The sequence below is a fragment of the Dendrobates tinctorius genome, unplaced genomic scaffold (assembly GCF_039654945.1).
Source record: "Dendrobates tinctorius isolate UK_male_01 unplaced genomic scaffold, ASM3965494v1 ptg000371l, whole genome shotgun sequence".
In the NCBI taxonomy this organism is placed as follows: domain Eukaryota; kingdom Metazoa; phylum Chordata; class Amphibia; order Anura; family Dendrobatidae; genus Dendrobates; species Dendrobates tinctorius.
This window is the reverse complement of record NW_027362037.1, coordinates 1-12073: the sequence shown is the minus strand read 5'-3', so window position 1 is coordinate 12073 and position 12073 is coordinate 1. Positions and strand designations below refer to the sequence as shown.

Here is a 12073-nt window from a genome sequence, read left to right as displayed (position 1 = left end):
AATGTCGGTCTATTATTTCTTTGATATCCTTGGCTCCGTTACAATATTTTGTGATGAATCTTATAGTTCCATCATCATCGGTTTTCTGCCAGGAGTGAGTAGGTCCTTCCTATCCCTAGCCAGGGATGTCCTATAAGCATTCCTTAGGATCCCATCTGGGTATCCCCGTTCTAAGAAACGGGATCTCAAATCATCGGCTTGCGTCTTATAGGTAACCTGATCCGAACAGTTCCTTCTCATTCGAAGGTACTGCCCCTTAGGGATACCTTTTTTCAAGGGAACTGGATGGTTAGATTCCCATCTCAGAAGTGAATTAGAAGATGTAGGTTTTCTATATGTCTTAGTAAGAAGGCGTCCATTTTCACCCCGTTCAATCAGAACATCCAAAAATGGTATACTACGAGCATTGACCTCACAAGTAAAACTAAGGCCCAGATCATTCTTATTAAGGCCTTTTACAAAGTTACAAAAGCCCTTCTCATCACCCTTCCAGATTATAAAGACATCGTCCATGTAGCGAAGCCACAGGACAATGTTTTCCTCCGCCACTTCTGAGTGCTCTCCAAAGATGGCATTTTCCTCCCACCAGCCCAGGAGCAAATTTGCATAAGATGGTGCACAAGGGCTACCCATCGCGGTGCCCCTGAGCTGGTGGAAGTACTTGCCATCAAATAGAAAAAAGTTCTTTGTTAAACAGAATTCAAGGGCCCTCATCACAAATGAATTGTGTTCCATATATTGTAAACCTCTCGTTCTTAGATAAAACGCGTTGGGAGAACGGTGTTGGACTAAGGCGGCCCAGATGAATGCAGACATGAAGTTCTTTTAAGACTGGGGGCCTTTCTCACAAGAGTGCATATACAGGCATCAGTGTATAGGACTAATACACATGAGATGAGTATAAGGACATATTAATAATGCATCATGAGAGTATTTAATATGCAGTATTTTTGTGGAATATAGGCACTACACTATACTGGACTCCATAGATGCGATATATTGTTCTTTCTGACCTGTAAAATATGCCAATGCAATAGATATCTGATTTTGGAAAAATAGATATCTTATATTTTTATGATTCGCATCCTAATGATAATTGTTCATAAATTTTGGAAATGAGTATAGGATTAATGATTTAGTTACCTAAGATAACCTCTAAAAAGTGCTTTGGTGCATATACTGAGATGTTCTATGGCTAGTGTTTGGTAATATCAATACCTGGCCATATTTAGACATTAAAGAGGATTGTAATCCGCTCATATTTGGACAATAGGAAGCGTCTCAATACAATCTTATTTTATGGGCACGGTTGCACAGACACTATCACTTTGTTTTTTTTGGCACCTTAATTTGCAATATACAGTTTTTAATTTAAGATTAAAAGCTAAGTTTTAATATAATTATACATTTATCTCCATACCAATTTGCTATATACATTATTGATCGGTATTGGTAAAGTAGACCCCCGCTTATACTATTTAATTTGCTCTTGCAGCTTCTGCTACCCATCCGGGTTCCAGCACCGTCAGCTGGTTCTCAGCAGAGCCTTTGGCCTAGGTGCCTCCTTCTCGGTATCCGAGTTCCAGCAACGTCTGCTGGTCCTTGGTAGTGCTTTGTAGCACAGGTACCTCCTGCTTAGTTAGTAACCGTGTTCCAGCACCGTCAGCTGGTCCACAGTTGTGCCATTGGCTCTTGTTCCTTCTGCTGCCCCTCCGGGTTCCAGCACTGTCAGCTGGTCCTCGCTAGTTCCATTTGCTATTGTTCCTTCTGCTACCCATCCGGGTTCCAGTACCGTCAGCTGGTTCTCGGCAGTTCCTCAGCCTTCTTGTACCTTCTGCTACTTTTCCAAGTTAAATCTTGTGGAAATGGTTTTTGATTCTCACTCTGGATCTCCCTGACCGTGACCCTGAAGATGACGACCCTGAAGACCACACAGAACAATACCTAAAAGATGACCCTGAAGAAGATGACCAAGAGGACAAAGAACAGGAAGACAACCACCAAGATGCAGAACAACAAGAGACAGACGAACAAGAAGCATAAAAACCAAAAGCAGAAGAACATTAAGCATAAGACTAAAAATCTGAGCAAATGAAATTATCTAATTTATAAGCAGAAGAAGACTAAGCAGTGTATGGGGGTGAGTCCGTTCCTCCTCGTGGTGCCCCTGGAAAAGGCCTGCTTCTGCAGGCCAAACCGAACGCGGACAAATCCTGTTGTAAATCTTTTGTGACAGGCTGAACGGAAGGTGTAATCTTCAAACTTTTATAGATTACAACTACAGGAATGCCTGACACAAATAAGAATATGATGAAGAAGAATGGGAAGAAGATGAAGAAGTAGAATATGAAGAAGAATAATAGTTGAATAAGAAGAATATGAAGAATGTAAAAAAAAAAATAGGAAGAAGGTGAAGAAGAAGAAGATGAATAAGTTGAAGAAGAAGTTGATGAAAAAGATGCTGCTGAGGATGATGAAGGAGAAAGAGTGGGAGAAGTAAAAAAGAAGGTGAAGAGCATGGAAGTAGTGAAACATACATATCTGACAAAATATTAAAGACTTTAACAGTCAATATCTTTGTAACTACGAATGTCTTTAAAAAAAAAAAAAAATTACTGCTATTCCATTTGATTGGGCTAAAGCTCTATGGCTTTAATGTCTCCTACACCTCCCACAATACATTCTACATTATTATTAGTTGTGTTTCTTCATGTAGAATTAACCTACAGGGAAAAAAAGGGTTTTTTTTAATTCCGATATTTCTGTTCCATTGACTTGAATGGGACTTCCGGGATCGGAATCGGCGATACCCGATACTTTTTTTTTAGATCGGCCGATCCATTCCGATCCGATATTTTTCAGTATCGGGTGGTATCGCTCAACACTAGTCCTGATAATATGAAAATCCAATTACAAGAATTTGAGGTTTAACTGGGATAATCATACTTCTTATGCCGTATACCCCGCACGCACAGTCTGATAGTCCAGGAATTATTCCCACCTAGTGTTTACATCTGTATAAATAAATTGGTCAGAATATAAAAATTGTCACACCCCTATGGACGAAGCTTACATTTTCCAGGGTGACTTTCAGTTACATTGATGCCCATTTCAATGAGAGATTATTATCACATTTGTTGGGAATTCTTAAGATGAAGAAATCTGTTTGAGGCACATTAAATTCTTAAATTTTTCAAAAAATTCCAAAAATGTTGTTATTCGTATCTTGCAGTTCAAGCAAAATGGCTCGTGGCTGGCCACCACTTTGCTGATTTATTAAGAGCTGGTAAAGAGGTACAAAAAAAAACTCCCCTTTGAGCTCTCTGCGCAGCTCTCTTCTTTACTCCTCCATGGCATGTGATGTACTTTTGATCCGGCTTCTTTTGCTGAGGTGTTCTCAGTAGTCAGCGGACAACACAGTGCCAGAAGCCCGAGCAGAAAGAGAAGATGGAGGAAGAATACATCGCATCACATGGAAAAGTAAAGAAGATGCTGGAGGAAGCTGAGGGCCAGTGAGGAGCTGTGGAGACGAGACAGGTGACAATCATTATGTTTTTTATTTTCATTACTACATTATATTATGTTCTAGGGCAGGAATCCCTAACCAGTGACTCGGGAGCCACATGTGGCTCACCAGATGCTGGTGCACGGCTCATGGCTGTCTGCCAGTTTGGTGAAGTAGCAACAAGTCTACCAAGAATCTATGAAGAAAAGGTCTCCAAATACTTACTTTTTGTAACAAACCCTGCTGGCATCGCTGCATGGCCTCCCATCCCCCACACACCAACTTACTCATTGCTCCAGGCCATGCTGTGATTTCTGTCTGCTGCCAGCTCCATGCTCTGTGCCTCTTGTCTCCTATCTGCTCTGTGCATGTTTCCTGGCTGTGTGCATAGGGGGGCAGTGCCAGAACTCTCAGGTACTTATGGAGTCAAAGTGCAGCAGTCTAATGAGGCCCCTAGTATTTAGAGCAGCTCCACCCAGTGAAACCTTGCCTGTGCAATGTGTTAACTCAGTGTCTTTCTACTGAGCTGCCAGGTCTTGCTCTGTGTTTCTCCTACTCTGGAGGCATTACTCCTAGCTTTGGTTGCTACTTCTCTGTTTGCCCTCCAGGGGGAAGAATATCCTGGTCTTTGTGTCTTTGCTATTGCCTTGCTTTGTACCTGTGTATACTCTGGTCCCTGTGTCCTTTGCCCTATCTTGTACTGTTGCCCTGTCTGAACTCTGTCTTACCTTTATCTGTCTGTATCCTTGTCTTTGTCTTTTTTCCCTGCTGTGTCTTTCCTTGTGTCCTCCCTGTCTGCTTGTGTTCTGCACTCTTGCGGCTCTGTTCGTTCTCCACTCCCTTGCAACTCTGCCTGCTCTGTTCTCTTTAGACTCTGCCTTTGCTCCGTACTCTTGCGGTTTTGCTTGGTTCTGGTTCTGCTACTACAGAAACTCTTGCTGCTCTGCTACTCTTCTTCACAGTCTTGTGGCTCTGCTCGTGCTCAGCTCTCTTGCATCTCTGGCTGCTCTGTACTTTTTAGGCTCTGCTTGTGCTACGTACTCTTGCAGTTCTGCTTGGCTCTGGTTCTGCTGCTGCAGAACCTCTCGCTGCTCTGCAACTCTTCTCCGCAGCCTTACGGTTCTCCTGTGTGAACAGGTCCCAACCTGTTCTGTCATACTCCACTCTTTCCTGTCAGTACCCGTACCTGCTCTTCCTGTGTGAACAGGTCCAAACCTGTTGCGTCATACTCCACTCTTTCCTGTCAGTACCCATACCAGCTCCTCCTGTGTGAACAGGTCCAAACCTGTTCCGTCATACTCCACTCTTTCCTGTCTGTACCAGTACTAGCACCCGCTGTGTGAACAAATCTCTACCTGTTCCTTCATACACCACACTGTTGTGAATTCTCTTACTTCTGAATCAGGTCTCCCTCTGGTGGTTACTGTGGGTAGTGGAGCTGACTGGATTAACAGAGGTCTGCCACCTGATGATGATGATTGGAGATCTGGGGTTACTGATTGGAATATTTTAAGTCAGCAGGCTTCCTTCAATCCCTGCTGATGATTAGTTCTTCCTGTGCGGGGAATTTCTGCCTATCTCGCTCAATCATCTGCTGTAGAACCAAAGATCCCTACTCCTGATGTGTTTTCTGGGGATCGGTCTAAATTTTTGAATTTTAAAAATAATTGTGAACTATTTTTGCTTTGAAACCTAACTCATCAGGGAGCTTGGTGCAGCAGGTTAAAATTGTCATCTCCCTGCTGCTCGGCGATCCCCAGGATTGGGCTTTTTCTTTGACACCTGGAGATCCTATTCTGGCTAATGTGTATGCATTTTTTCAAGTCCTGGAATTGTTGTATGATGAACCTAATGCTATTGATCAAGCTGAGAAAACCTTATTGGCATTGAACCAGGGTCAGGATTCTGCAGAATTATATTGTCAAATTCCAAAAGTGGGCGGTCCTTACTAAATGGAATGATGATGCCCTAGCAGCTCTCTTTCGGAAATGTCTGGCAGAAACCATAAAAGATGTTATGGTGGGATTTCCTGTCCCCTCTGGTCTTGATGACTCTATTTCATTGGCCATTCAAATTGATTGACGTTTACGTGAACGTAAAACTACACGAGAGGCGGTGCCACCTTTTGAACAAACTTCTGAACCCATGCAATGTGATAGGGTTTTGTCTAAGGCCCAACGGCATAGGACCATTGGTCCCCGGTTTAAAGTGGGTGATATTGTTTGGTTGTCTTCAAAAAATATTCCTATGAAGGTTGCATCTCCAAAATTCAAGCCAAGGTTCATTGGACCTTATAAGATTTTGGAAATCCTTAACCCCATTTCTTTCCATTTGGCTCTTCCAGTTACGTTTAAGATTCATAATCATAACATTTTTCATAAATCTTTGTTGAAGAGGTTTGTTGAGCCAGTAGTTCCCATGGCAGTGCCCCCGACCCTGTATTGTTTAAGGGTAATTTGGAGTATGAGGTAAAGAAGATATTGGATTCTCATCTGGCTAGACGGAGACTCCAGTACTTGGTCAACTGGAAAGGTTATGGCCAGGAGGATAATTCTTCGGTCTCTGCTTCTGACATTCATGCTGTGGGATTGGTTTGTGCTTTTCACCTAGCCCATCCTGATTGGCCTGGTGGTGTGGATGAGGGTTCGGTGACCCCTCCTCAAGGGGGAGGTACTGTTGTGAATTCTCTTACTTCTGAGTCAGGACTCCCTCTGGTGGTTACTGTGGGTAGTGGAGCTGGCTGGATTGACAGAGGTCTGCCACCTGATGATGATGATTGGAGATCTGGGGTTACTGATTGGAGTATTTAAATCAGCAGGCTTCCTTCAATCCCTGCTGGTGATTAGTTCTTGCTGTGCATTCTGAGGTCTGATGTCTCCTGCCTGATCCTGTATTTTTCAGTTAAGTTGTTCATTTGCTAATCCTTTGCATCTGATCTGGCTTTGCCTCTGCTTGTTGTGAGGGTTGAGCAGGCTCCTTGCTGGGGGCAGTGCTGAACCCCGCTCCATATGTTACAGCTTGTGTTAGTTTGTTCAGTCCCCTGTTATATTAGTCTCTTTTGCTTTGCTGTCAGTTCATACCAGAATGCTGATAAAGTAGGGGCGAGGTCGTGAGACCTCAGTGTTTTTTTGTACATCAGACGTGTTGTATTTTTTAGGGTTTTTGCGTGATTGCAGACAGTGTCTTTCCTTTCCATTCCTATCTAGTTAGTTCAGGCCCCATCATTTGCTCAGTCTATTTTCTGCCTGCATTTGTGTTTCATCTTGTCTCACCGACAATATATGTTTGGGGGCTATCTATTTCTTTGAGGTTCTACTCCGGGGCAGTTTAGATTTCACCATTCTTGCTTTAGGCCTATTTAGTTCTCCGGCTGTGTCGAGGCATCTAGGGCATAGTAGGTACGCTCCACGGCTACTGTTAGTTGTGTTGTTAGGATTAGGGGTCTGCAATCTGCTAAGCTACCAACCTTTCTGGTTTCCTGGTGGCCTGGCCTATTCCTGCCATCCTCCTCGGTGACCTGTTCATAACACCACACCTGCTTGCCCCGTGCCTCAGCCGTTCTGCTTGCCCTGTGTCTCAGCCATGCCTACCTGTCCTGTGTCTCAGCCGTAGCTGCTTGCCCTGTGTCTCAGCCGTGCCTACCTGCTCTGTGTCTCAGCCGTGCCAGCCTGCACTGTGTCTCAGCTGTGCCAGCTTGCCCAGTCTCAGCCATGCCTGCCTGCCCTGTGTCTCTGCTGTGCCTGCCTGCCCTGTGTCTCAAGCCGTGCCTGCTTGCTCTGAGTCTCAGCCATGCCCACCTGCCAGTGTCTCAGCCGTGCCCGCCTGCCAGTGTCTCAGCCATACCTGCCTGCTTGGGTCTCTGCCGTGCCTGCCTGCCAGTGTCTCAGCCATGCCACCGTCTCCCCAAGTGGGATCAGCAGCCACAGCCAGACACCACCCTGGAGAGGCACCTGGCAGGTGCCTGCCACACAAGCCTGACCTAACGATCAGAGGCCCAGTGAAAACCATGGCAGCTGTCCTAGTCATGCCCCTTTCAGGGTAATCTGGTTTGTGGCACAGTGGGGCTACAACCCCTCTACTCACGCCCACCAGTAAGGGTGTGAGCATGACACTTTTGTAAGTAACCCCACAAAGAAAAGCAGATCTGCATGACCATTCGCCGCTCTTGGGGTTGGATAGATAAATCAAGTGCTAGCCTTGACATAGGATTATACATCCAGATAGACGGGGTGATTGGTACAAGAATACCAAATGAGGGAAAGGTGAGAACTGGGAACTAATAGATGCAAGTTTATTGCCTTGTGTTTTTTGTACAGACCCCTTGACTGTCATTATACCGGTATCAGGGACTCCAGGTGTCAGTAATGTGGGGGAGGCAGGAGCTGGTTGTCACTATTCGGGGGATCTGGAAGTATCTTGTGACCCTCACTGGGAGCTAAATCTGGCTCTTGAGGTAATAAAGCTTGGGGGTCACTGCTCTAGGGTCTGCTGAGACTTCAGAGCATAATAAGGCACATGAGATTAACATTGAATACATTTGATGTAATTTAATTTTTGACCAAATCTGAATGAGTTACTGAGTTCAAATTTTGTCAGATTCACTCATAACTAGTGAATAATCATAGTATGTCATTTCTAAGTAATTCTAATAAAAATGTTTCCTTGAATAGGTATAGCAGCCTCAGGGAGCAGAGGAAACCCTTCATCAACATGGTAAAGGCTTACGGCTCTGCACTTATTCTTTTGCCGGCCTTCTCGTTTGCAATGAATACTGAAGTCTCTCTCCGCACTCTCTATTCCTTTGAAGACTTTGGCATGAAAAACCGGGTGGTTTTCTTTAATCCTCAATATCTCCGAAGCCTTACATCTTACTGGAAAGGCATTGGGCTTAAGTTCCAGCGTATGTCCTCAGGTCTCTTGATGGCCAGTGCAGCCTTCGAGATTTGTGAGAAGGTAACACTCTATGGTTTCTGGCCATTTTCTGAAGATCTTGAAGGGACCGTGATTCTTCACCACTACTATGATAACAAACTTCCTAAGCCCGGTGTCCACTCTATGCCTGAAGAGTTTTATCAGTACTTGCTGATGCACAGTCAAGGAGCTCTGAAGCTCCAACTAGGGCAATGCTAAGGCGCAAAAGAACACAAGTATTGCAAATGGAGCTGGTAATATTTACAATGTTTACGGGAATGTGGAACAGGAATCACCATTTTTTAATTTCCATAAAGCAATCTATGTGAGATAATGGTTAATCGTACAACATCGCTTGAGAAAGAACCGCACAGGTCCAGTCTTCCAGAAAAAGAAAGAAGCCCTTTCTTATAATCTCCATGAACTTTGTGAGAAAGACCAATAATGTACTTGAAAAATTTGTGAAGATTTCTATAATTTATCCATTTGAGACCAATCCATTGGCTGCTGATCAGAAATGTTATTCATCACTGTGAATTCAACTCACAAAATTGGATTCATATTTATTTTAATTACTATTTGTTGTATTTTTCTTACTTTTTGTCTGTGATTTTACCATTTTTTTCCCACATCAGGACTGCAATTAAAACAATGTGATAAAGATGATTCCACCAATCAATGAGAAGAATTTTATTGAGTGGATATATTACATACACACATATATACATTTATAGATATATACTGTATAAATACAGTATACAGTATATTTACATCTCTCTCTCTCTCCCTATATATATATATATATATATATATATATATACACTGCTCAACAAAGTGTAGGGAACACTTAATCAACAGAATATAACGTCAAGTAAATCAAACTTCTGTGAAATCAAACTGTTCACTTAGGAAGCAACACTGATTGACAATCAATTTCACATGCTGTTGTGCAAATGGAATAGACAACAGATGGAAATTATTGGCAATTATCAAGACACCCTCAAAAAGGGAGTGGTTCTGCAGGTGGGGACCACAGACCACATCTCAGTACCAATGCTTTCTGTCTGACGTTTTGGTCACTTTTCAATGTTGGTTGTGCTTTCACACTCGTGATAGCATGAGACGGACTCTACAACCCACACAAGTGGCTCAGGTAGTGCAGCTCATCCAGGATGGCACATCAATGCGAGCTGTGGCAAGAACATTTGCTGTGCCTGTGTCTGTCAGCGTAGTGTCCAGAGGCTGGAAGCGCTACCAGAAGACAGGCCAGTACACCAGGAGATGTGGTGGGGGCCGTAGGAGGGCAACAACCAAGCAGCAGGACCGCTACCTCTGCCTTTGTGCAAGGAGGAACAGGAAGAGCACTGCCAGAGCCCTGCAAATGACCTCCAGTAGGCCACAAATATGCATATGTCTGCACAAACGGTTAGAAACCGACTCCAGGAGGATGGTCTGAGGGCCCAACGTCCACAGATGGGGGTTGTCCTCACAGCCCAACACCGTGCAGGATGCTTGGCATTTGCCACAGAACACTAGGATTGGCAAATTCACCACTGGCAACCTGTGCTCTTCACAGATGAAAGCAGGTTCACACTGAGCACATTTGACAGACCTGACAGAGTCTGGAGCTGCTGTGGAGAGCGATCTGCTGCCTGCAACATCCTTCAGCATGACTGGTTTGGCAGTGGATCAGTAATGGTGTGGGGTGGCACTTCTTTGGAGGGCTGCACGGTGTGTGCAGACACATAACCATGTGTGCAGACACATACACATTTGCGGCCTGCTGGAGGTAATTTTGCAGGGCTATGGTGGTGCTCCTCCTCTTCCTTCTTGCTCAAAGGCTGACGTAGCGGTCCTGCTGCTGGCTTGTTGCCCTCATACAGCCCCCTCCAAGTCTCCTGGTGTACAGGCCTGTCTCCTGGTAGTGCCTCCAGCCTCTGGACACTACACTGACAGACACAGCAAACCTTCTTGCCACAGCTCGAATTGATGTGCCATCCTGGATGAGCTGCACTATCTGAGCCACTTGTGTGGGTTGTAGAGTCCATCTCATGCTACCACAAGTGTAAAGCGCAACCAACATTCAAAAGTGACCAAAACATCAGCCAGAAAGCATTGATACTGAGATGTGGTCCGTCGTCCCCAACTGCAGAACCACTCCGGATTAGAGAAAAACTGCAGGTAAATCCGCAGGTCAAAAGACCTGTGGTTTATCTGCAGTTTTTCTGCAGATTTCCCTTGCGGCTTGCCACCTGTCATAGAGCAGGGTCTAAACCGCTGCGGAATCCACACAAAGAATTGACATGCTGAGGTTTTGAAACCGCAGCAAATCTGCGTGGAAAATTCCGCTTGTGTGCACTGCGGATTTCCTTTACCATAGGCTAAAAGGGTACTGTACAACACAGCAGAAACTGCTGCGGACCTGCAGGGCCAAAACCGCTGCGGATCCGCAGCAGAATCCGCAGTGTGTGTACACACCCTAACCGACATTGCAGGAAGCAGCGATAAATAGCAAATCTGAATTCAGACTAAGGCTAGGAAAGGTAACCCCTTTATGGTCAGACCGCGAGAAGGGGAAAACAGGGCTCCAACCCTGGTCTGGAGCATGACAATTATAATGTAGGAGCATGTGAGAAGCTATTGATTTTTTAAAAACTTTAGCACTAATATCATCATTTATTATACTTATTTGCACATCTAAAAACTCTAGACTACAGTGCCTTTCGAAATTATTTGGCTCCCTGGAACTTTTCAACCTTTTCCCACATATCATGCTTCAAACATAAAGATACCAAATGTACATTTTTGGTGAAGAATCAACAACAAGTGGGACACAATTGTGAAGTTGAACGAAATTTATTGCTTATTTTAACTTTTGATGGAAATTCAAAAACTGAAAAGTGGGGCGTGCAATATTATTATTATTTGGCCCCTTTACTTTCAGTGCAGCAAACTCACTCCAGAAGTTCATTGTGGATCTCTGAATGATCCAATGTTGTCCTAAATGACTATTGATGATAAATTTAATCCACCTGTGTGTAATCAAGTCGCCGTATAAATGCACCTGCTCTGTGATAGTCTCAAGGTTCTGTTTGAAGCACAGAGAGCATCATGAAGACCAAGGAACAAAGCAGGCAGGTCCGTGATACTGTTGTGGAGAAGTTTAAAGCCGGATTTGGATACAAAATGATTTCCAAAATTTAAACATCCCAAGGAGCATTGTGCAAGCGATCATATTGAAATGAAAGGAGTATCATACCACAGCAAATTTACCAAGACCAGGCCGTCCCTCTAAACTTTCATCTCAAACAAGGAGAAGACTGATCAGAGATGCAGCCAAGAGGCCCATGATCACTCTGGATGAACTGCAGAGGTCTACAGCTGAGCTGGGACAGTCTGTCCATAGGACAACAATCAGTCGTACACTGCACAATTCTGGTCTTTATGGAAGAGTGGCAAGAAGAAAGCCATTTCTCAAAGATGTCCTTAAAAAGTATCGCTTAAAGTTTGCAACAAGCTACCCGGGAGACACACCAAACATGTGGAAGAAGGTGCTCTGGTCAGACTAAACCAAAATCAAACTTTTTGTCAACAATGCCAAACGATAGGTTTGGCGTAAAGGCAACACAGCTCATCATCCTGAATACATCATCTCCA

General features: G+C 44.1%; 1 protein-coding gene across 1 annotated transcript in view; it reads left to right on the top strand.

Annotated features, from left to right (window-relative positions):
* Positions 1–8903, top strand: part of LOC141075782 (alpha-N-acetylneuraminide alpha-2,8-sialyltransferase-like) — a 172600-nt gene extending 163697 nt beyond the window's left edge. The window contains exon 5 of the mRNA XM_073562928.1: positions 8176–8903. Within this exon, the coding sequence (XP_073419029.1) occupies positions 8176–8635 (460 nt within the window). The 3' untranslated portion in view covers positions 8636–8903. The remainder of the gene's footprint in view (positions 1–8175) is intronic.
* The last annotated feature ends 3170 nt before the right edge of the window (positions 8904–12073 follow it).